Source organism: Chiloscyllium punctatum, chromosome 10, assembly GCF_047496795.1.
Source record: "Chiloscyllium punctatum isolate Juve2018m chromosome 10, sChiPun1.3, whole genome shotgun sequence".
Taxonomy (NCBI): domain Eukaryota; kingdom Metazoa; phylum Chordata; class Chondrichthyes; order Orectolobiformes; family Hemiscylliidae; genus Chiloscyllium; species Chiloscyllium punctatum.
Window position 1 is genome coordinate 114138477 of NC_092748.1, and position 25599 is coordinate 114164075.

The 25599-nt window shown below is 47.5% G+C and overlaps 1 protein-coding gene across 5 annotated transcripts in view; it reads left to right on the top strand.

Moving 5' to 3' along the window:
• dnajb2 (DnaJ heat shock protein family (Hsp40) member B2) overlaps window positions 1-25599 on the top strand; it is a 92213-nt gene that overhangs the window by 18029 nt on the left and 48585 nt on the right. For all 5 annotated transcript variants that reach the window (XM_072579968.1, XM_072579969.1, XM_072579965.1 and 2 more), the window contains 5 exons: window positions 1271-1360; window positions 9235-9344; window positions 13960-14013; window positions 15510-15626; window positions 17798-17890. In XM_072579968.1, the coding sequence (XP_072436069.1) occupies window positions 1296-1360; window positions 9235-9344; window positions 13960-14013; window positions 15510-15626; window positions 17798-17890 (439 nt within the window). In that variant the 5' untranslated portion in view covers window positions 1271-1295. The remainder of the gene's footprint in view (window positions 1-1270; window positions 1361-9234; window positions 9345-13959; window positions 14014-15509; window positions 15627-17797; window positions 17891-25599) is intronic.

Here is a 25599-nt window from a genome sequence, read left to right on the forward strand (position 1 = left end):
GTTATCAAAACAAATGACAGTCATGTGAGATAATAGGGCAGGTGACAAAAGGCTTGGTAGGTTTTAATGTGTTCCTTTAAAGGATGATTTGATTTGATTTATTATTGCCACATGTACCTAAGTACAGTGAAAGGTTATGTTTGCATGCAGTACAGGCAGATCATACTGTACAAAATGCATTAGGGTAATAGAGCAGAGCAAGGAAGACAATGTTAAAGCTGTACAGAAGGTGCACAGAGAGCAAGATCAACATTAAATATTTGAGAGGTCCATTTAGAAGTCTAATTACACCAGAGAAGAAGCTGTTCTTGAATCTGTTGGTACATATGTTTAAACGTTTATATCTTCTGGCCGTCAGAAGAGAGTATAATTGGGGTTGTGTGGAAGGGGTCTTTGATTATGTCCTGAGGCAGCGAGAAGTGAAGATAGAGTCAATGGATGGAAGGTTGGTTTGTGTGATGGCCTGGCTGTGTTCATAACTTTGTAGTTTCTTGCAATCATGAGCAGAGCAGTGGCCGGACCAAGCTGTGATGCATCTGAATGGGGTGCATCTATAGAATTTGGTAAGTGTCTTTAAGGACATGACAAATTTCCTTAGCCTCATGAGAAAGTAGAGATGGTGTTGTGCTTTCTTGACCAGCATATCAATGTGGGTGGTCCAAGACAGATTGTTGATGATCATCACGCCCAGGAGCTTGATGCTCTTGACCATCTTCACCTCAGCTCCATCAATGTATGTAGGGGCGTGCCCTCTACGTTGCTTCCTGAAGTCTATGATCAGATCCTTCATTTTGCTGATGTTGAGGGAGTGTTTGTTGTCTTTACACCATGCCACCAAGCATTCTATCTCTTTCCTGGATGAGAGAGAATTGGAGATTTTTAGGAAGGGAATTCCAGAGTTTAGGGTCCAGGCAGCTGAAGGCTACAGTGACCAGTGTGGGATAATGAAAATGGGAATGTGCAAGGGCTCAGACTTGGAGGATTGTAGAGATCTGGGGATTGTTGTAGGGATGGAGGAGGATACAAAAATGGAGAGGCTTTTGAAAAATTTGAAGACAAAAATGATTACTGTTGAAAGAACTTAAAAGTTGCTATAGGAGATAAAACATCAATGCTTTTGGTTTTGCAAACAGACTTGAAACATTGGCATATTTTGTTTCTTGTGTTCAGTTCTGATAAATGTAAGCTTCAATTTCTTGTCTCCTTTTAGCAGAGTTGTGAAAAGATATGACTATTAAATATTGACATGCACCTTGTTTCTGCCTTGTAGCCAGAACATAACTGTATTGGGGGAAATGGTGGACTACTACAATATCCTGGGAGTCTCTCACAATTCCTCTCAAGAAGATATAAAAAAAGCGTAAGTATTTATGTCTCTGTGCCTATATGCATGCTATGACTTGGAGGTGCCAGTGTTGGACTGGGGTGGACAAAGTTGAAAGTCACACAACACCAGGTTATAGCCCAACAAGTTTGTTTGGAAGCACTAGCTTTCAGAGCAAAGGATTGGCGCTTGGAAAGGTAGTGCTTCCAAATAAACCTGTTGGACTATAACCTGGTGTTTTGTGATTTTTAACTAGATGCATGCTGACGTTTTTACAGTGAATGTATCAGTAAGTTAACTGGATGCTTGTGTAAACTGGCCTGGAACATGGGAATTATTGGACGATGATGAATCTACTGATCTACATCACATTCTAATCATCCTGGTACGTGATACGATGTAGTTGTTCGCTAATCATAATGGTCAGTCTCTGTCAGTGAGTCCACAACAAGTTCAGGAATGAATGAGAAAGTTCCCACTGGTGGAGAGCTTTGGGCGTCATGGAATCGTAGAATCCTTACTGTGGGGAAGCAGGCTATTTGACCCATTGAGTCCACACTGACCCTGTGAAGAGCACCCCTCCCAGACCCAGCCCCAGCCCCAGCCCCAGCCCCAGCCCCTTAGATTATCCCTGTAGCCCTGCATTACCCATGGCTGATCCACCTAGCCTACACATCCCTGGACACAATTTAGCATGGCCAATTCACCTAACCTGCACATGTTTGGATTGTGGGAGGAAACTGGATCTCCCACACAGACACAGGGAGAAGGTGCAAACTCCACACTGACAATAACTGGTGGATAGAATTGAACTTGGGCACTGGTGCTGTGAGGCAGCAGTGCTAACCACTGAGCCACCGTGCCATCATAAGACCAAAGTTACGTTTCTTCAAAACCACATTATGCACGCCCCCTGACAGATCCTAAATTCTGCTTTTCTGAAAGAAACCTATCCACTGTGTTTAAATTAGTCCACACAACTTGCTTCCACTGCCTGTCTAAGGAGCCTGTTCCAAATATGAACCACTTGCTCACTGAAATGAAACTTTTTGAGAGAAGGGGGGACTAGGTGTCATAAAATCATGAGAAATGGAGTAGACCATTCAGCCCCTGGAGCTTGCTCTGTTCTGTATTTAGTAAGATTACAGTTGATCTAATTTTGGTTTTAACTCCTCTTTCCCGTCTGAAAGCTATAAATCCTTGACTCCCCTGTTCCCTTCCCTCAGAGTTAAAAATCACACAACACCAGGTTATAGTCCAAACAGGTTTATTTGGAAGCACTAGCTTTCGGAATGCTGCTCCTTCATCAGGTGGTTGCAGAGTACAACTTTGTACACCCCAGTCCAACACCTCCACCTCCAAACCCTTCCTTCAGTGAAGTTATCAGTTCTGCAGCTCCCTGTTTCTTCAAAAGAGGGTAGAATTAGGAGCAGGGATAGGTCACTTTACCCCTTAAAAACCACTATACCATTCAATAAGATCATGATAACCTTTCACTCTCCCCGCACCCCTCTTGCTTATCAAGAATATTTGCCTTATATTCAAGGATTTTTCTTCCATCAACTTCCAAAGACTCATGACCCTCAGAGAAAATTTCTTCTTAGGTCTGTCTTTGGTAGTCAACTCTTTACTTTTAAACAGCGACTCTTAGTTCTATATTCTCCCAGCAGATCAACCATCCTTTCCTTACCTGTTCTGTCTAGATCGCTCACAATACATCAGAATAATCACCTCTTACTCTTAAAATTCCAGCAGATACAACCCTAGTCTGTGCAGCCTTTCCTCAAAAAACAACAACCTGCCTATTCCAGATACTGATCCAGTAAATCTCTGTGAGTTACTGGGAATCCCTGCTCTATCTCCATGGGACATCTGGAATTAGCACTGATCTCTCACGTAGAAAATAGGCCTCTGGTTCAAAATGCTTTCAAGAGTGCAATGAATTTTAAAATGATCACATGACCCAATGAACAAGTTGATATAACAGTAAGTATAACTGTGCAGGGAACATGGAAGAGTCATAGTATCATACAACATGGAAACAGGCCCTTTGGCCTAACTTGTCCGTGCTGACCAGGCTACCTGAACTGAACTGGTCCTGTATGCCAATATCTCTGTAAAGCTTTCCTATCCTTATACCTGTCCAAATGCCTTTTAAATGTTGTAATTATACTCGCACCCTCCACTCTTGATAACATCCTCATAAATCTCTTTTTAGTTTAACAACATCCTTCTTATAGCAGGGCAACCAGAATTATATGCAGTACTCCAAATATGCTCTTATCGATATCTTGTACAGCTGTAACATGACATTCTAACCCCTGTACTCCGTGCTCTGACTAATGAAGGCAAGTATGCTAAATGCTATCTCCACCACCCTGCCGACCTGTGATGTAGAGTCAAACAATCAAGGTGAATCATGGGATCCTTCCAATGCAGGAAGAGGCCTTTTGTCCCGTTGTGTCAACACTGTCCCTGCAAAGAGCGTAGTACCCAGTCCCACACCCACATCCTATCCCCATAACCCCACATTACTGTGGTTCATCGATCTAGGCTGCACATCTCTGGACACTGAGGCAACTTAGCATGGTCAATCCACCTAACCTGAAGGTGGTGGTCAGGAGCATTGTGAGAACCTGAGAACAGATTCAGGGTGAGATGGCAGACTGAAAATAAATAAATAGTGAAATTACACATTAGTTTAATTCAGTGGACAAGTGTCAGGGCAATAGCACTGGACAGAAGTAGAAACAAATTGCTGAAGAAACTTGATTATGGCAATGTCTGTGGAGAGAGAAGTGGAGTTAACTTTTTAAGTCCAATCTAGCTTTGGTTTGACAACTGAGACTGAATAGAGCACTTGCTAAAATAACAGAAAATTAGAAATTATGGAAAGTCAAAGATACTTGGGGTATCCATGTTCACGGAGCATTAAAATGACATGAACAGAAAATGCGAAAGTAATGCTGCCTTTGTATCTGGAGAACTACGGTACAAGAGCTAGAGGTTATACCACAGCTGAACAAAGTCCTGGTCAGACCGCATTTGGAGGTACTGAGAGGAACTTCTGGGCATCACAACTAGAGAATGAACTATTAATGTTGGAGGGACTGTTGTAAATGTACAACTGTGGGGGCTCCAAGATTAAATTATGAGGAGGGTTTACAGAAAATAGAGTTGTCTTCCTTGAAATTTAGGTTATGAGGTGATTTGATCAGAGTTTGCCTGTCTGAAATCTCAAGGAAGTAAGGATCAATCTCCAGGATGCTGACAAGAGCAGAAATAAAAAGAGAAAAGTCATTAGAGAATTAATGCAGTTGTTTTTAGAAATCATTTGAACTATTACTCATTTTTCTTCTGGGGAGAAGGTAGGAGAATGGGACCGAGAGACATACCAGTCATAATGGAATTGTAGAGCAGACTTGATGGGCCGAATGCCTAGTTTTGCTCCTATTGCTCAAGATCTTATAAATGTTGGAGATGGGAGGGGAAGAAAGAGGCTATTTGACTTTGATAGTCAAGAATCATCCAGTTGGGTAATAACAAGTCCTTTCATTTTCCAATTGGACATGGTTAAAAATCACCAGGTTATAGTCCAACAGGTTTAATTGGAAGCACACTTGCTTTTGGAGCGACGCTCCTTCATCAGGTGATAGTCATTGGACACGAGAAGACATTACATCATGAGGATAGTCCAGCTGCAGCCATATCGGGGGTGAGACTGTTGGAGGTCACATGATGAAACCACCAGAAATACATCCAGTCAGATTTGCTTATCCACCTGCCACTCCATTCCCCTTGAATGAGGCCTCCTGGTATCAACTGCAAAACCGACCAAAGCTGATTTCCACCAGACCTTCAAATCAAGAGATTTGTTCATAATGCCATGATTTCTGTAACCAGCAGGATTCCTGAAACAGTATTTGTACAGGGTTGGGGTATGAACGTCAGCGAGCTGGAGTATCGGGGCAGGTGCAGTTGAAACTCATTGGATTTCCCCTTTGACCCAATGCACTAATTTAAAATTATTGAGATTATATCACATGTTTAAACCATTACTGCTTAACAAGCAGCTTGCAGCAGATAAGACAGCAAGTGTAGAAATTTGTTGCATTTCTGCAGATAATAGTCCTTTTAACATGACTTGCAGGTTTATTGCAATTGATGTATTACTAGAAGATGCAAAGCTGAACAGAAAACCCATTATCTCTTGTAATATATCCATATGGAGTAAAAGTTAATACCATTCAATAATTAGTCATTTGAGCATTGCTGAAAATGTCACATTTTGCAAAGCACTCATAATGCACTCAGGTTAATTTGCAAGACAGAAGAGGGCACTGCAGATGCTGGAGATGAGAGTCAAGATTAGAGTGGTGCTGGAAAAGCACAGCAGGTCAGGCAGCATCCGAGGAGCAGGAAAATTGACGTTTCGGGCAAAATGGAATTCCTGATGAAGGGCTTTTGCTTGAAATGTCGATTTTTCTGCTCCTCGGATGCAGCCTGACCTGTGCTTTTCCAGCACCACTCTAATCTAGACTCTGATCTCCAGCATCTGCAGTACCCACTCTCACCTATTACCTACTGATTGTCAAGTGAACTTTGATTTTGCAAGCAGGTACCAGTTAGCACTTTCCTCTCATGCAGTTTAAATGTTGTTTACTGGTTCCATTAGCATTTCTTGCAGATTGTCCTGATGCATGTTAAAGCTTTGACAAAATGTTGCTGACAAGATGAAACAATAATTATTGGCATACTTGTAGCACTTTATCTTAAACCAATTAATTAACTAATTAGCTTTAAGTTAGACATCCCAAAGAGAAACGTTGTCAAAAGTTGAATGTAGGTAACATTAGGGTAGACCGAAACCCCAGTGAAAGAAGAATATTTTCAGGACTGAAAGGAAGAGAGAGCATGGCTGAGGAAGGAAATTGCTAATTCCTATGACTTGAGCAGTTGACTGCACATGGCAATTGTAAAGTGATTAAATTAAGGAATATGTGAAATTGTAGCAGAGCAGAGATTGTGGAGTGTTTTGGGTTGGAGAGGATTACAGGAATAAAAAGGGACTTTAGCCATGAGAAAATAATGGTGAGTTTAAATCAGTGCCTTCCTAGAACCTGAAGTCAATATAGCTCAATGAACAGGTTGTGGGTTAATGAATGAGACTTGGTTCACTCTCGTTCTCCTACCATTTGAGCCTGATTCACCATTCCACTAGATTGGCTCGTTCAGATGCAGGGAGCAGAGTTCTGGATGAGCTCAGTTTTATGGAGTGTGGGAATGATGATAGGGAGGCCATGTGAGTGTTGATGGGGAGGCCATGTGAGTGTTGATGGGGAGGCCATGTGAGTGTTGATGGGGAGGCCATGTGAGTGTTGATGGGGAGGCCATGTGAGTGTTGATGGGGAGGCCATGTGAGTGTTGATGGGGAGGCCATGTGAGTGTTGATGGGGAGGCCATGTGAGTGTTGATGGGGAGGCCATGTGAGTGTTGATGGGGAGGCCATGTGAGTGTTGATGGGGAGGCCATGTGAGTGTTGATGGGGAGGCCATGTGAGTGTTGATGGGGAGGCCATGTGAGTGTTGATAGGGAGGCCATGTGAGTGATGATGGGGAGGCCATGTGAGTGTTGATAGGGAGGCCATGTGAGTGTTGATGGGGAGGCCATGTGAGTGTTGATGGGGAGGCCATGTGAGTGATGATGGGGAGGCCATGTGAGTGTTGATAGGGAGGCCATGTGAGTGTTGATGGGGAGGCCATGTGAGTGTTGATGGGGAGGCCATGTGAGTGTTGATGGGGAGGCCATGTGAGTGTTGATAGGGAGGCCATGTGAGTGATGATGGGGAGGCCATGTGAGTGTTGATGGGGAGGCCATGTGAGTGTTGATGGGGAGGCCATGTGAGTGTTGATAGGGAGGCCATGTGAGTGTTGATGGGGAGGCCATGTGAGTGTTGATGGGGAGGCCATGTGAGTGTTGATGGGGAGGCCATGTGAGTGTTGATGGGGAGGCCATGTGAGTGATGATAGGGAGGCCATGTGAGTGTTGATGGGGAGGCCATGTGAGTGTTGATGGGGAGGCCATGTGAGTGTTGATGGGGAGGCCATGTGAGTGTTGATGGGGAGGCCATGTGAGTGTTGATGGGGAGGCCATGTGAGTGTTGATAGGGAGGCCATGTGAGTGTTGATGGGGAGGCCATGTGAGTGTTGATGGGGAGGCCATGTGAGTGTTGATAGGGAGGCCATGTGAGTGTTGATGGGGAGGCCATGTGAGTGTTGATAGGGAGGCCATGTGAGTGTTGATGGGGAGGCCATGTGAGTGTTGATAGGGAGGCCATGTGAGTGTTGATGGGGAGGCCATGTGAGTGTTGATAGGGAGGCCATGTGAGTGATGATGGGGAGGCCATGTGAGTGATGATAGGGAGGCCATGTGAGTGATGATAGGGAGGCCATGTGAGTGTTGATAGGGAGGCCATGTGAGTGTTGATGGGGAGGCCATGTGAGTGTTGATGGGGAGGCCATGTGAGTGTTGATGGGGAGGCCATGTGAGTGTTGATGGGGAGGCCATGTGAGTGTTGATGGGGAGGCCATGTGAGTGTTGATGGGGAGGCCATGTGAGTGTTGATGGGGAGGCCATGTGAGTGTTGATGGGGAGGCCATGTGAGTGTTGATGGGGAGGCCATGTGAGTGTTGATGGGGAGGCCATGTGAGTGTTGATAGGGAGGCCATGTGAGTGTTGATGGGGAGGCCATGTGAGTGTTGATAGGGAGGCCATGTGAGTGTTGATGGGGAGGCCATGTGAGTGATGATGGGGAGGCCATGTGAGTGATGATAGGGAGGCCATGTGAGTGATGATGGGGAGGCCATGTGAGTGATGATAGGGAGGCCATGTGAGTGTTGATAGGGAGGCCATGTGAGTGTTGATAGGGAGGCCATGTGAGTGTTGATGGGGAGGCCATGTGAGTGTTGATGGGGAGGCCATGTGAGTGTTGATGGGGAGGCCATGTGAGTGTTGATAGGGAGGCCATGTGAGTGATGATGGGGAGGCCATGTGAGTGTTGATGGGGAGGCCATGTGAGTGATGATAGGGAGGCCATGTGAGTGTTGATAGGGAGGCCATGTGAGTGTTGATGGGGAGGCCATGTGAGTGTTGATGGGGAGGCCATGTGAGTGTTGATGGGGAGGCCATGTGAGTGTTGATAGGGAGGCCATGTGAGTGTTGATGGGGAGGCCATGTGAGTGTTGATGGGGAGGCCATGTGAGTGATGATAGGGAGGCCATGTGAGTGATGATGGGGAGGCCATGTGAGTGTTGATGGGGAGGCCATGTGAGTGTTGATGGGGAGGCCATGTGAGTGTTGATGGGGAGGCCATGTGAGTGTTGATAGGGAGGCCATGTGAGTGATGATGGGGAGGCCATGTGAGTGATGATAGGGAGGCCATGTGAGTGATGATGGGGAGGCCATGTGAGTGTTGATGGGGAGGCCATGTGAGTGTTGATGGGGAGGCCATGTGAGTGATGATAGGGAGGCCATGTGAGTGATGATGGGGAGGCCATGTGAGTGTTGATGGGGAGGCCATGTGAGTGTTGATGGGGAGGCCATGTGAGTGTTGATGGGGAGGCCATGTGAGTGTTGATGGGGAGGCCATGTGAGTGTTGATGGGGAGGCCATGTGAGTGTTGATGGGGAGGCCATGTGAGTGTTGATAGGGAGGCCATGTGAGTGATGATGGGGAGGCCATGTGAGTGTTGATGGGGAGGCCATGTGAGTGATGATATAGTAGAATGTAGATGCAAGATAAACCTATACATCAAGAAGACATGGCCTTAGCTGAATCGTGTGTGTTATGGGAATGGTGACCCTGCAGAAATTAAAATTTTCTTTTTTCCATCTCTCCTCACATTGTTATAGTTACCGAAAATTGGCACTGCGATGGCACCCAGACAAGAATCCAGATAATAAGGAATATGCAGAACAGAAATTTAAGGAAATTGCAGAGGCATATGAAGTACTATCAGACAGTAAGTGCCCATGCCAAATTATTTGTTATGAAGATTAATTTCCTAAGGACTGTTCTGTCTAAGAAAGGGGAGATTCATGAGCCGATGTGTGTATGTTTGCTGAGCTGAAGTGTTAGTTTGTGAACATTCCCACAACAACTGCAGCCAGCACTCGAGCTACCAATCCTTGTGTGTCTCATCATCCGTTTGTTACTGTGAGCTCTGGTGGGTTGTAAGAAATACCTTTCATTAGTACAAACAGAAATTGCTAGAAAACCTCAGCAGGTCTGGCAGCATCAGTGGAGAGAAAGCAGAGTTAACACTTTGGGTCCAGTGACCCTTCTTCAGAGCTGAAGTTAACATTAACTCTGCTTTCTCTCCACAGATGCTGCCAGACCTACTGAATTTTTCCAACAGTTTCTGATTATGTTTCTGGTTTCCAGTGGTCCTTTGTTCTTTGGTTTTTGTTTCACCCAAATTACATTTATGTAGCTTCCCCTTAGTCCTGTACTATCTCTCTCAAGTGATGACAAAGCACTTTCTTGACAATGGAGTATCTTGCTAGGCCATTTCAGAAGTCTCGTGCTAGTTTTTTTATTATGAATTTTATTTAATTAAATAGAACTTGATTCCTTGAAGCTGCTTTGATGAGGTTAGAACTCACCTGAATTTAACAATCGAGTTGTATTACCACTGTGCTGCCATTTCCAATGTGATGGAACCCTTGTTTAGCTGAAATGTCTTATACCAGATTTCTTTACAAGGATCTGATAGTGAACCGATATTCAGCATACTTTTCTGTTCTTTTATTTTCAGTGCTTTCCCTTGTTAATTTTCATGGAATTTCTTAATTACGATATATATCGATGAAGAGACTCTGTGTGGCTCATGCTGGAGCACCACATTACACTACAGTCCATCCAACTCCTTCTCACACTGTCACTGTTATCCCTCACCTGTACTACATGTTATTGACTGTATCTCTGCTTGATGTTAATCCAGCTCCCTCACACTGACACAGAGTAACTCTTCCCACCGTGCCCGGTGCTATTGACTGTATCTTTGATACTAATCCAGCTCCCTCGCACTGTCATTGAGTTAACCTCCCACTCTCCCAGTGCCCTGTGTGACTAACTGTATCTCTACTGATGTTAATGTAGCCCCCTTGCACTGTGACTGAGTTACCCCTCAACTCCCCTGTGCCTGTTTTATGGACCGCATTTCTGTTGATGTTAATCCAGTTCCTTCATGCTGTTAAACCTATCAAAACAGTTCCTTCAGATATTTAAGAGGGAAGAGTGAACAAAACAAGTATTGGTCTTATAAAATGAGTCTGAGGAATTAATAATGGAGGGTAAAGTGATAGCAATCAAATTGAACAGATATTTTGTGTCGGTCTTCACTAGAGAGGATCCAAATAGCATCCTAGAAAGAGCTATAAATCAGGCATTGAAAGGGCTGGAGGAACTCAAACTGCAATTACCAGGGAAGTACTGCTGAGTAAATTGTTGGAACTAGAAGTTGACAAGTCCCCTAGTTCTGATGGAATTCATCCTAGGATCTCAAAAGAACTGTGTTCAGTTCTGGTCTCCCAGCTATAGGAAAGATGTTGTGAAACTTGAAAGGGTTCAGAAAAGATGTTGCCAGGGTTGGAGGATTTGAGTTATAGGGAGAGGCTGAATAGGCTAGGGCTGTTTTCCCTGGAGCTGAGAGGTGATCTCATAGAGGTATATAAAATCATCAGGGTCATGAATAGGGAAAATAGTTAAACTTTTTTTTCCATGCAGTGAGGGAGTCCAAAACAAGAGGTCATAGATTTAAGGCGAAAGGGGAAAGATCTAAAAGGGACTTAAGGGGCAAAGCTTTCACGCAGAGGATGGTGCGTGTCTGGAATGAGGTGCCAGAGGAAGTAATGGAGGTTGGTACAATTCCAACATTTAAAAGGAATCTGAATGGGTATATGACTAGGAAGGGTGTGGAAGGATATGGGCCAAGTGCTGGCAATTGAGACTAGATTAATTTAGGTTATCTGGTTGGCATGGATGAGTTGGACTGAAGGGTCTGTTTCCATGCTGTACATCTCTGTGACTCTGAGTAGCTAGTCAGATGATTAATACTTCATTTTAAATTTTTCAAAAATCATGAGATTCAGTTACGGTTCCTTTAGATTGGAAAATAGCTATTGTAACTGCTTTATTCAAAAAGGGAGGGAGGCAGAAAGCAGGAAATTCTGTGTCATTTAGTTTAACATTTGTCTTCGGGGAATGTTAGAACCTATTATGAAAGATGTTATAACAGGGCATTTGATAAGTTTGAGGTAATCGGGTGGAACCAACATGATTTTATTAAAGGAAAATCAGGTTTAGCTAATTTTTTGAGTTCTTGAAAGGGTAACTTGTGTTATAGATAAAGTGGAACCAGTGGCTGTATTGCTCTATTCAGAAGGCATTTGATACAATGCCACATCAAAGGTAATTGAGGAAAATAAAAACTCATGGTGTAGACAGTAGTGTTTTGTCTTGGGTAGAAGCTTGGCTGGCTAACTGGACAAAGTTTAAAAATCCCACAACACTAGGGTATAGTCCAACAGGTTTATTTGGAAGTACTAGCTTTCAGAGCACTGCATCTCCTTCAGGTAGTTGTGGAGCAAGACCATGAGACACAGAAATTTAGCAAAAGATCACAGTGTCATGCAACTGAAATGATTTATTGAACAAAGTTGGATTGTGGTTAAGTCTTTCCTCTTTGAGAGTGGGTTGCAGATTTTGGTTCATTAACATGTAAAAACCAGAACTTCTGTTAAGTCACCTTCTCAAAATAATGTAAGGTTTTATAACAAGAGGTGACATCTCAGCTCAGACAATGCATTAAAGGTGTGAGGTTGAAGTCTGTCTGTATCCCAATCTTGAGTCAGACTGGTTCTATTTCCAAAGTGAAATTTACAAAATATTACAGGTATTGAGTGCCTGTATTGACTGCCTACAGATTGTGCATTTTTTTGGCAAAATTGAATGTATCTGCAAATACAAATCCACCCCATAGATGTGTGTGTGTGTGTGTGTGTGTGTGTGTGTGTGTGTGTATGCAAGCAAGCAAAACTGAAGCAGAGAATGGGAATTAATATAGACTAATATTCAGGCTGACAAGTGATGTGCTATAGGGACCTCAACTCATAATTTATATAAATGATTTGGATTAAGGAGCTGAAGGTGTGGTAGTTGAATTTGCTGATGACACTAAGCTAGATAGGAAAGTGAGTTGTGAAGGGGATGTAAAGAGCCTACAAATGGATAAAGATAGGTTAATTGACTGGGCAAAGATCTGGTAAATAGTGTATAATGTGGAAAAATGTGAAATTGTCCATTTGGCGGGAAGAATAAAAAATAGCACATTGTCTTAAATAATGAGAGGTTGCAAAGATCTGAGTGTCCTAGTGCATAATGTACAAGATTAGAATTGCTTTAGAAACTCATCAGGTGCAGCAACATGTGTGGAGACAAAGCAGAGTTAGTGTTTTGAGGCCAGAGAACATCTACAGAAGGGTAACTGGACTCGAAACAATAACACTATTTTTCTTTCCACAGCTGCTGCCAGACCTGCTGAGCTTCTCTGTTTTTCTTTCATATTTCCAGCTATCACAGTTTTTTTGTTTTATTTTAGCATCTTATAATGTTGGTTGCTGGTACTGGCAATATTTTACTGGTAGATTTGTTACAGCCAATTCTCCACATTGTAGATTAATTTAATGTAAGTTTTGGAAGGATGCCCATACACCAGCGGAAGATGGACTTGCTCTTGATAATCAGTAAACATCTGTTCTGTAGTAATTATTGGATAATTACATAATAGCTACTTACATCTAAGATATATGATACCCTCTTGAGACATCAGACTTAACTAAGAGTAAGTACACACCACTACTTCAGATACGTGCTGTTAACACAAACTGAACATTCTGCCAACTATACACAGCACGCTGAATATTTCTGGGGAGTTATACGCACATCCCTGTGGATTCTGGTTAGCTCCTTGCAGGAACAGTCCTTTTTATCCTAATGACGGGAGCACATATTATGATGTTATTTCACCCTTCTTTGTATGCTAACAGCTGCATACAACAATTACCACTGCATCTCTATTTCTCCCAACTCATCCTTTCCCTAGACCACAATATCGGCATGTTCTTTTTGATAAAAGGCAATCTGAGAATTCAGAGCAACACAGAGATCCAATATCAAGAACGTTGTAATATTGTAGATTTTGAAGGCGTTTTGATGTCAGCAAATTATCCCCAAAATAAAGTTGCTTGCTCATTCAAAGCATGGAAGAGGGGGTGGTAATGTATTGCCTGTTTCTATGGCCCCACTCGCCTGTTTGATCCATTTTACCCAGTTCTGGGAATGTAGAGCTTGCTGTCAAGTGAATTAGTTGAGGTGAACAATACAATCGATTCATTTAAGAGGAATCTGGATGTACCATGAGGGAGGGAGATGAGAGGGTCATCATATCAGATTAAGTGGACAGTGGTGTGGCATAGGAACAGTCTGGGCTATTTCAGGCTGAATGGCCTGTTTCTGCGCCACAAAATATTAATGTGATATAGCACCACTTAACTTTCTTCACCTTTTGTTTGTAGAAAGCAAACGAGAAGTTTATGACAGGTATGGAAAGGATGGATTAGTCGGATCCGGTAAGAGCATATTACTTGTTTCAAATTATTCATTTCCCTTTTACTATCCACCACCAAGCAGCAGTGCAGTTATTTTAATCTACCTGTTCGGATATGCAGTGACATGAGACTGAGTTAGGTGGGGAAGTCACATGTTATCGGGGTGAGCTGGTAGATGGATACAGAACTGGCTTGATCACAGGAAACAGAGGGATGCTTTTTGGAATGGAGGGTTGTGATTAGTGATGTTCCTCGTGGATCAGTGCTGGGACCTCTGCTATTCCTGATCTCTAAAAATGATTTGGAAGAAAACATAGCTGATCTAATTAGTAAGTTTGCGGACGATACCAAGATTGGTGGAGTTGTAGATAGTGAGGAGGATTGTCAGAGGATACGGCAGAATATACGTCAGTTGGAGGCATGGGCAGAAAAATGGCAGATGGAGTTTAATCCGGGCCAATATGAGGTGATGCATTTTGAAAGATCAAGTACAGATGGAAATTATACAGTAAATGGCAGAACCCTGAGGAGTATTGATATGCAGAGGGATCTGGGTGTGCAGGTTCAAAGATCACTGAAGGAGGCAGCGCAGGTAGATAAGGGGATCAAAAAGTTCTATGGCATGCTGACCTTCATTGGAATGGGCATTGACTATAAGGATAGACTAGTTATGCTGCAGTTTCATAGAACTTTAGTGAGGCCACACTTGGAATATTGTGTACAGTTTTGGTCACCACACGACCAGAAGGATGTGGATGCTTTGGGGAGGGTACACAAAAGGTTTACCAGGATGTTGCCTGACATGGGGAGATTTTAACGATGAAGAAAGCTTGGATAGACTGGGTTGGTTTTCATTGGAACACAGGAGATTGAGGGGCTGACCTGTTAGAAGTTTATAAGATTGTGAATGGCAAGGATCGAGTGGAAAGTATGTGGGTTTTCCCAGGGTGGAGGGGTCAATTACTAGGGGTCACAGGTTCAAGGTGCGGGAGGGGGGATGTTTAAAGGAGATGTGTGAGGGAAGTTTTTCACACAAAGGGTGGTGAGTGTCTGGAACGCACTGCCAGAGGAGGGGGGTGGAAGCAGACACAATAGACCATTCAAGAAACACCCAGACAAATACATGAATAGGAGGGGAATAGAGGGATACGGATCCTGTAAGTGAAGACAGTTTTAGGATGGAAGGGCAAAATGTGTCAGCGCAGGCTTGGAGGGCCGAAGTGTGCTGTTTTGTTCTTACTCTATTTGATAGGGTAGAATTTAATTAATTTGCTCAGGGAGTCCAAACCAAAAGGGTTCCAGTATCAGCATTCTCTCATGATCTAAACAATGTTCCGTAAAAGTCTGGTGTGACCCTTTTGCTTATGAGCTTTAACTTTTGAGAAATGGACACTGCTTTTTGGTTTGTTTTTATTAAGTAGCTTAATTAGCTTGCTAGCTACATTTAGTGCACGTATGTTTTAACATACATATTGCAGTTTTTGACTTGAATATTTTAATGTTTTTATTTCTAACAGGTGGCAGAGGTCCCACCATGGATACAGAGTTCCCAGGCTTTATGTTTTCATTCCGAAGCCCTGATGAAGTATTTAGGGAATTCTTCGGTGGGCGAGATCCTTTTGCAGAGCTGTTTGGTGAGGGTGCACTGCTTTTGTCTTCCTGCTTTGCCTTATTCCTCAACACTTACACCTCAAAGTCACTGTATGATGGTCAGCCAACCTCCACAGCATCCCAAACGACCCTCACTGTGAGATGTAACACAGCAGATCGGGTAGAATTTGTTCCCATTTGTCAAAGTAACCAGAACGAGAGGGCACAGATTCAAGCGTGCAAACAAATCAAGGGTGATGTGAGAAATCCTTTTTCGCTAGCGGGTAGTTAGGGCCTGGAATGCACTGCCTAAAAACATGGAGATGCAGGTTCAACTGAGGCATCCATGAGGGGGCATTGGATGGTTATTTGGATCATTATGATGTGCAGGCCTACAGGGAAAAGACAGGAGACTGGCACTGGGCGAGACATAAGACTGACTGGGTAAGACGACCTGACTAGTTAATAGAGCTGGTGCAGATACAATGGGCCAAATAGCCTTCTCCTGCACTGTATTAATTCTGAGGATCTGACATTCTATAACTAGTCCAAGGACGAACTTCAGTTCAATCACAACTCTGCTCCTCCTAGACCATTCATCTGTTCTAGTCTCCCTGCTATAGGAACAATGTTGTTAAACTTGAAAGGGCTCAAAAAAGATGTACAAGGATGTTGCTGGGTTGGAGGATTTGAGCCAAAGGGAGAGGCTGAATGGGCTGTTGCGTTCTTTCTAAGGTGTGTTGAAGGCTGAGAGGTGACAGTATAGAGGGTTACAAAATCATGAGAGACATGGGCGGCACGGTGGCACAGTGGTTAGCACTGCTGCCTCACAGCGCCTGAGACCCGGGTTCAATTCCCGCCTCAGGCGACTGACTGTGTGTAGTTTGCACGTTCTCCCTGTGTCTGCGTGGGTTTCCTCCGAGTGCTCCGGTTTCCTCCCACAGTCCAAAGATGTGCAGGCCAGGTGAATTGGCCATGCTAAATTGCCCATAGGGTTAGGTAAGGGGTAGATGTAGGGGTATGGGTGGGTTACGCTTCGGCGGGGCGGTGTGGACTTGTTGGGCCGGAGGGCCTGTTTCCACACTGTAAGTAATCTAATCTAATCTAAACATGGATAGGGTGAATAGCCTACGTCTTTTCCCTGGGATGGGCTAGTCCACAACTAGAAGGCATAGGTTTAGGGTGAGAGGGGAAAAATTTAAAAAGAACCTGAGGGGTAACCTCTTCACACAGAGGGTGGTACATGTATGGAATGAGCGGCCAGAAGGAGTGGTGGAGGCTGGTACAATCACAACGTTTAAAAGGCATCTGGATGGGTATATGATAGGAAGGGTTTAGAGGGATAAGGGCCAAATGCTGGCAAATGGGTCTGGATTAATTTAGGCTATCTGGTTAGCGTAGACGAGTTGAACTGAAGGGTCTGTTTCCGTGCTGTATGACCATGTGACCTGCTGGGCTTGCTGGCCCATGTTTGAGATGTTGCCAAACCAGGAAACAGTTTTAAAGTTCTCATCCTCATGCTTCAGTCCCTTTGTGACCTTGCTCATACCCCTTTCCTGCTGTAACCGGCCACGGTCCTCCAAAACCTCTGTGCTCCTTGTGTTATAGAGACAGGAGAGAGGATTTTCAGACCATCAAGATTACATTGACCTATCTCTGACTAATCCCACGTTCAAGGCTTGAATGTTATCATACTTCAAGAGTCCATCCTTTTAAAGGTTCTGTGGTTTCCTGCCTCAATTACTCTCCTAGGCAGCGCATTCCAGACTCCCACCACTCTCTGGGTGGACATGGTTTCCTCAAATCCCCTTTAAGCCTCCTACCATTCACCTTAGAATTAAGCCCTGTTATTACTGACCCTTCAACTAAGGTGAGCAGCTGTTTCCTATGCACCCTGAACGTGCCCTTCATAATCTTTCCACCTATGTCAGGCCCTCCCTCAGGTTTCTGTGCACCAAAGGCAACAATCCTAACCCAGCATGTTCATCGCTGAAATGTTCCATCCCAAGCAACCTCCTGGTGAACCTCCTTTGCACCCCCTCCATTGCAATCACATCCTTCCCAGAGGGTAGTGACCAGTACTGTCATTGGGCTGAGAGATATCAGTCAGTATTCACATCAGTGCAAATACTTCTTTATTCGTAAGGATTATTTATTGGTATCATATTAAAAAAAATGATAACTGATTATTTTCTCCCTATTATTCCATGTGTAGAAGACTTTGGTCCATTTTCCGAAGTGGGAGGGATCGACCACAGTCGAAGACTACCTGGATCATTCTTTTCATTCTCTATTCCCACGGGATCAGGTACGTTAGAAGCCGGGATAGCGGGATGATTATCTTGTGCAGTAAACCATAAGGTGGAATCTAATGCCTCCTAGGGGCAGATGGGGGGAGAATGTGGCCGGAGTTCCTGGTGTCTGCCTGTCCTTGTCGCTATTTCCCCTGTGGCTAGGAGATGTGTTTGTGTAATTGTACAGGGAATCACTGTGGGCGCTGATGTAGGGAATCACTGTGGACACTGGTGTGGGGAGTCACTGTGGGTGCCGGTGTAGGGAGTCACTGTGGGCGCTGGTGTGGGGAATCACTGTGGGTGCCGGTGTAGGGAGTCACTGTGGGTGCCGGTGTGGGGAATCACTGTGGGTGCCGGTGTAGTGAATCACTGTGGGTGCCGGTGTAGTGAATCACTGTGGGTGCCGGTGTAGGGAATCACTGTGGGTGCTGGTGTAGGAAATCACTGTGGGAGCTGGTGTAGTGAATTACTGTGGGCGCTGGTGTAGGGAATCTCTGTGGGTGCTGGTGTAGAGAATCACTGTGGGTGCTGGTGTAGGGAATCACTGTGGGCGCTAGTGTAGGGAATCACTGTGGGTGCCGGTGTAGTGAATCACTGTGGGTGCTGGTGTAGGGAATCACTGTGGGCGCTAGTGTAGGGAATCACTGTGGGCACTGGTGTAGTGAATCACTGTGGGTGCTGGTGTAGGGAATCAGTGTGGGCGCTGGTATAGGGAATCAGTGTGGGCACTGGTGTAGTGAATCACTGTGGGCGCTGGTGTAGTGAATCACTGTGGGCGCTGGTGTAGGGAATCACTGTGGGCACTGGTGTAGGGAATCACTGTGGGCGCCGGTGTAGGGAATCACTGTGGGCGCTGGTGTAGGGAATCACTGTGGGCACTGGTGTAGTGAATCACTGTGGGTGCCGGTGTAGGGAATCACTGTGGGTGCTGGTGTAGTGAATCTGTGTTGGCGCCAGTTTAGTGAATCACAGTAGGCACTGGTTTTGTGAATAACTGTGGGCGCTGGTGTTGGGAATCAGTATGGGCGCTGGTGTCGGGAATCAGTGTGGGCGCTGGTTTAGGGAATCACTGTGGGTGCCGGTGTAGGGAATCACTGTGGGTGCTGTTGTAGTGAATCATTGTGGGTACTTGTTTAGGGAATCAGTGTGGGTGCTGGTGTGGAGAATCAGTGTGGGCGCTGGTGTAGGGAATCAGTGTGGGCGCTGGTGTAGGGCATCAGTGTGGGCGCTGGTGTAGGGAATGTGTGTGGGCGCTGGTGTAGGGAATGTGTGTGGGCGCTGGTGTAGGGAATGTGTGTGGGCGCTGGTGTAGGGAATGTGTGTGGGCGCTGGTATTGGGAATCAGTGTGGGCGCTGGTGTAGGGAATGTGTGTGGGCGCTGGTATTGGGAATCAGTGTGGGCGCTGGTGTAGGGAATGTGTGTGGGTGCTGGTGTAGGGAATGTGTGTGGGCGCTGGTGTAGGGAATGTGTGTGGGCGCTGGTATTGGGAATCAGTGTGGGCGCTGGTGTAGGGAATGTGTGTGGGTGCTGGTGTAGGGAATGTGTGTGGGCGCTGGTGTAGGGAATGTGTGTGGGCGCTGGTATTGGGAATCAGTGTGGGCGCTGGTGTAGGGAATGTGTGTGGGCGCTGGTGTAGGGAATGTGTGTGGGCGCTGGTGTAGGGAATGTGTGTGGGTGCTGGTGTAGGGAATGTGTGTGGGTGCTGGTGTAGGGAATGTGTGTGGGTGCTGGTGTAGGGAATGTGTGTGGGTGCTGGTGTAGGGAATGTGTGTGGGTGCTGGTGTAGGGAATGTGTGTGGGCGCTGGTATTGGGAATCAGTGTGTGCGCTGGTGTGGTGAATCACTGTGGGCGCTGGTGTAGTGAATCACTGTGGGCGCTGGTGTAGGGAATCACTGTGGGCGCTGGTGTAGGGAATCACTGTGGGCGCTGGTGTAGGGAATCACTGTGGGCGCTGGTGTAGTGAATCACTGTGGGCGCTGGTGTAGGGAATCACTGTGGGCGCTGGTGTAGGGAATCACTGTGGGCGCTGGTGTAGTGAATCACTGTGGGCGCTGGTGTAGTGAATCACTGTGGGCGCTGGTGTAGTGAATCACTGTGGGCGCTGGTGTAGGGAATCACTGTGGGCGATGGTGTAGGGAATCACTGTGGGCGCTGGTGTAGTGAATCACTGTGGGCGCTGGTGTAGTGAATCACTGTGGGTGCTGGTGTAGTGAATCACTGTGGGCGCTGGTGTAGGGAATCACTATGGGCGATGGTGTAGGGAATCACTGTGGGCGCTGGTGTAGTGAATCACTGTGGGCGCTGGTGTAGGGAATCACTGTGGGCGATGGTGTGGGGAATCACTGTGGACAATGGTGTAGGGAATCACTGTGGGCGCTGGTGTAGGGAATCACTGTGGGCGATGGTGTAGGGAATCACTGTGGGCGATGGTGTAGGGAATCACTGTGGGCGATGGTGTAGGGAATCACTGTGGACGATGGTGTAGGGAATCACTGTGGACGATGGTGTAGGGAATCACTGTGGACGATGGTGTAGGCAATTACTGTGGGTGATGGTGGAGGCAGTCACTGAGGGTGCTCATGTCGGGAGTCACTGTGGGAGCTGGTGTAGGGAATCACTGTGGGAGCTGGTGTAGGGAATCACTGTGGGAGCTGGTGTAGGGAATCAATGTGGGCGATGGTGTAGGGAATCGCTGTGGGTGCCAGTGTAGGGAATCAGTGTGGTTGCCGGTGTAGGGAATCAGTGTGGGTGCCAGTGTAGGGAATCAGTGTGGTTGCCGGTGTAGGGAATCAGTGTGGTTGCCGGTGTAGGGAATCAGTGTGGGCACTGGTGTAGGGAATCACTGTGGGCGCTATTGTAGTCAATCAGTGTGGGTGCTGGTGTAGGGAATCACTGTGAGCGCCGGTGTAGTGAATCTGTGTTAGCGCCAGTTTAGTGGATCAGAGTCGGCGCTGTGTAGTGAATCACAGTAGGCACTGGTTTTGTGAATCACTGTGGGCGCTGGTGTAATGAATCACTGTGGGTGCTGGTGCAGGGAATCACTGTGGGTGCTGGTATTGGGAGTCACTGTGGACACTGTTGTAGGGAATCACTGTGGGCGCTGGTGTAGGGAATCACTGTGGACACTGTTGTAGGGAATCACTGTGGACACTGTTGTAGGGAATCACTGTGGGCGCTGGTGTAGGGAATCACTGTGGGCGCTGGTGTAGGGAATCACTGTGGACACTGTTGTAGGGAATCACTGTGGGCACTGGTGTAGGGAATCACTGTGGGCGCTGGTGTAGGGAATCACTGTGGGTGCTGATGTAGTGAATCACTGTGGGTGCTGGTATTGGGAGTCACTGTGGGTACTGGTGTCAGGAATCACTGTGGTCGCTGGTGTAGGGAATCCCTGTGGGCGATGGTGTAGGGAATCCCTGTGGGCAATGGTGTAGGGAATCCCTGTGGGCGATGGTGTAGGCAATGACTATGGGCGATGGTGTAGCCAATTACTGTGGGCGATGATGTAGGCAGTCACTGAGAATGCTGGTGTCGGGAGTCACTGAGGGTACTGGTGTAGGGTATCACTGTGGATGCCGGTGTAGGGAATCACTGAGGGCCATGGTGTAGGGTATCACTGTGGGCGCTGGTGTAGGGTATCACTGTGGGCGCTGGCGTAGGGTATCACTGTGGGTGCTGGTGTAGTGAATCAGTGTGGGCGATGGTGTAGGGAATCACTGTGGGCGCTGGTGTAGGAAATCACTGTGGGAGCTGGTGTAGGGAATCACTGTGGGCGATGGTGTAGGGAATCACTGTGGGCGATGGTGTAGGGAATCACTGTGGGTGCTGGTGGAGGGAATCACTGTGGGTGCTGGTGAAGGGAATCACTGTGGGCGCTGGTGTAGTGAATCACTGTGGGTGCTGGTGAAGGGAATCACTGTGGGTGCTGGTGTAGTGAATCACTGTGGGCGCTGGTGTAGGGAATCACTGTGGGCGATGGTGTAGGGAATCACTGTGGGCGCTGGTGTAGTGAATCACTGTGGGCGATGGTGTGGGGAATCACTGTGGGCGCTGGTGTAGGGAATCACTGTGGGCGATGGTGTAGGGAATCACTGTGGGCGCTGGTGTAGTGAATCACTGTGGGCGATGGTGTGGGGAATCACTGTGGGCGCTGGTGTAGTGAATCACTGTGGGCGCTGGTGTAGGGAATCACTGGGCGCTGGTGTAGTGAATCACTGTGGGCGCTGGTGTAGGGAATCAGTGTGGGCGCTGGTGTAGGGAATCACTGTGAGCGCCGGTGTAGTGAATCTGTGTTAGCGCCAGTTTAGTGGATCAGAGTCGGCGCTGGTGTTGTGAATTACTGTGGGCTCTGGTGTAGGGAATCACTGTGGGCGCTGGTGTAATGAATCACTGTGGGCGCTGGTTTAGGGAATCAGTGAGGGTACTGGTGTCAGGAATCACTGTGGTCGCTGGTGTTGGGAATCACGATGGACGCTGGTGTAGGGAATCCCTGTGGGCGATGGTGTAGGGAATCCCTGTGGGCGATGGTGTAGGGAATCCCTGTGGGCGATGGTGTAGGGAATCCCTGTGGGCGATGGTGTAGCCAATTACTGTGGGCGATGATGTAGGCAGTCACTGAGAATGCTGGTGTCGGGAGTCACTGAGGGTACTGGTGTAGGGTATCACTGCGGGTGCCGGTGTAGGGAATGACTGAGGGCCATGGTGTAGGGTATCACTGTGGTCGCTGGCGTAGGGTATCATTGTGGGCGCTGGTGTAGGGAATCACTGTGGGCGCTGGTGTAGGGAATCACTGTGGGCGCTGGTGTAGGGAATGTGTGTGGGCGCTGGTGTAGGGAATGTGTGTGGGCGCTGGTGTAGGGAATCACTGTGGGCGCTGGTGTAGGGAATGTGTGTGGGCGCTGGTGTAGGGAATCACTGTGGGCGCTGGTGTAGGGAATCACTGTCGGTGATGGTGTAGGGAATCACTATGGGCGCTGGTGTAGGGAATCGCTGTGGGTGCCAGTGTAGGGAATCAGTGTGGGCGCTATTGTAGTCAATCACTGTGGGCGCTGGTGTAGGGAATCACTGTGGGCGCTGGTGTAGTGAATCACTGTGGGCGATGGTGTAGTGAATCACTGTGGGCGATGGTGTGGGGAATCACTGTGGGCGATGGTGTGGGGAATCACTGTGGGCGATGGTGTAGGGAATCACTGTGGGCGCTGGTGTAGTGAATCACTGTGGGCGATGGTGTGGGGAATCACTGTGGGCGCTGGTGTAGGGAATCACTGTGGGCGATGGTGTAGTGAATCACTGTGGGCGATGGTGTGGGGAATCACTGTGGGCGCTGGTGTAGGGAATCACTGTGGGCGATGGTGTGGGGAATCACTGTGGGCGATGGTGTAGGGAATCACTGTGGGCGATGGTGTAGGGAATCACTGTGGGCGATGGTGTAGGGAATCACTGTGGGCGATGGTGTAGGGAATCCCTGTGGGCGATGGTGTAGGCAATTACTGTGGGCGATGATGTAGGCATCACTGAGGACGCTGGTGTCGGGAGTCACTGAGGGTACTAGTGTAGGGTATCACTGTGGCTGCTGGTGTAGGAAATCACTGTTAGCGCTGGTGTAGGGAATTACTGTGGGCGCTGGTGTAGGGAATCAGTGTGGGCGCTATTGTAGGGAATCACTGTTAGCGCTGGTGTAGGGAATCACTGTTAGCGCTGGTGTAGGGAATCACTGTGGGTGCCGGTGTAGGGAATCACTGTGGGCGCTGGTGTAGGGAATCACTGTTAGCGCTGGTGTAGGGAATCACTGTGGGTGCCGGTGTAGGGAATCACTGTGGGCGCTGGTGTAGGGAATCACTGTGGGCGCTGGTGTAGGGAATCACTGTAGGTGCTGGTTTAGGGATTCATTGTGGGCACCGGTGTAGGAAATCACTGTGGGCGCTGGTGTAGTGAATCTGTGTTGGCGCCAGTGTAGTGGATCAGAGTTGGCGCTGGTCTAGTTAATCACTGTGGGCGCTGGTGCAATGAATCAGTATTGGCGCTGGTGTCGGGAATCACTGTCGGCGCTGGTGTAGGGAATCGGTGTCGGCGAAGGTGTAGGGAATCACTGGGGGCGCTGGTGTAGGGAATCTGTGTGGGCGCAGGTGTGATGAATCACTGGGCACTGGTGTAGTGAATTACTGTGGGTGCTGGTGTTGGGTATCACTGTGGGCTCTAGTATAGTGATTCACTGTGAGAGCTGGTGTAGGGAATCACTGTGGGAGCTGATGTGGTGAATTACTATGGGCGCTGGTGTAGTGAATCACTGTGGGAGCTGGTGTAGGGAATCACTGTGGGCACTGGTGTAGGGAATCAGTGTGGGCGATGGTGTAGGGAATCAGTGTGGGCAATGGTGTAGGGAATCACTGTGGGTGCTGGTGTAGGGAATCATTGTGGGCGCTGGTGTAGGGAATCATTGTGGGCGCTGGTGTAGGGAATCACTGTGGGAGCTGGTGTAGGGGATCACTGTGGGAGCTGGAGTAGAGAATCACTGTGGGAGCTGGTGTAGGGGATCACTGTGGGAGCTGGAGTAGAGAATCACTGTGGGAACTGGTGTAGGGGATCACTGTGGGAGCTGGAGTAGAGAATCACTGTGGGAGCTGGTGTAGTAAATTACTGTGGGCTCTGGTGTAGTGAATCACTGTGGGCGCTGGTGTAGTGAATTTCTGTGGGCGCTGGTGTAGTGAATCAGTGTTAGCGCTGGTGTAGGGAATCATTGTGGGTGCTGGTGTAGGGAATCACTGTGGGTGCCGGTGTAGTGAATCACTGTGGGTGCTGGTGTAGGGAATCACTGTGGGCGCTAGTGTAGGGAATCACTGTGGGCACTGGTGTAGTGAATCACTGTGGGCGCTGGTGTAGGGAATCACTGTGGGCGCTAGTGTAGGGAATCACTGTGGGCACTGGTGTAGGGAATCAGTGTGGGCGCTGGTGTAGGGAATCAGTGTGGGCGCTGGTGTAGGGAATCAGTGTGGGCACTGGTGTAGGGAATCACTGTGGGCGCTGGTGTAGGGAATCACTGTGGGCGCTGGTGTAGGGAATCACTGTGGGCGCTGGTGTAGGGAATCACTGTGGGCGCCGGTGTAGGGAATCACTGTGGGCACTGGTGTAGTGAATCACTGTGGGTGCCGGTGTAGGGAATCACTGTGGGTGCTGGTGTAGGGAATCACTGTGGGTGCTGGTGTAGTGAATCTGTGTTGGCGCCAGTTTAGTGAATCACAGTAGGCACTGGTTTTGTGAATAACTGTGGGCGCTGGTGTTGGGAATCAGTATGGGCGCTGGTGTCGGGAATCAGTGTGGGCGCTGGTTTAGGGAATCACTGTGGGTGCCGGTGTAGGGAATCACTGTGGGTGCTGTTGTAGTGAATCATTGTGGGTACTTGTTTAGGGAATCAGTGTGGGTGCTGGTGTGGAGAATCAGTGTGGGCGCTGGTGTAGGGCATCAGTGTGGGCGCTGGTGTAGGGCATCAGTGTGGGCGCTGGTGTAGGGAATGTGTGTGGGCGCTGGTGTAGGGAATGTGTGTGGGCGCTGGTGTAGGGAATGTGTGTGGGCGCTGGTGTAGGGAATGTGTGTGGGCGCTGGTGTAGGGCATCAGTGTGGGCGCTGGTGTAGGGAATGTGTGTGGGTGCTGGTGTAGGGAATGTGTGTGGGTGCTGGTGTAGGGAATGTGTGTGGGTGCTGGTGTAGGGAATGTGTGTGGGTGC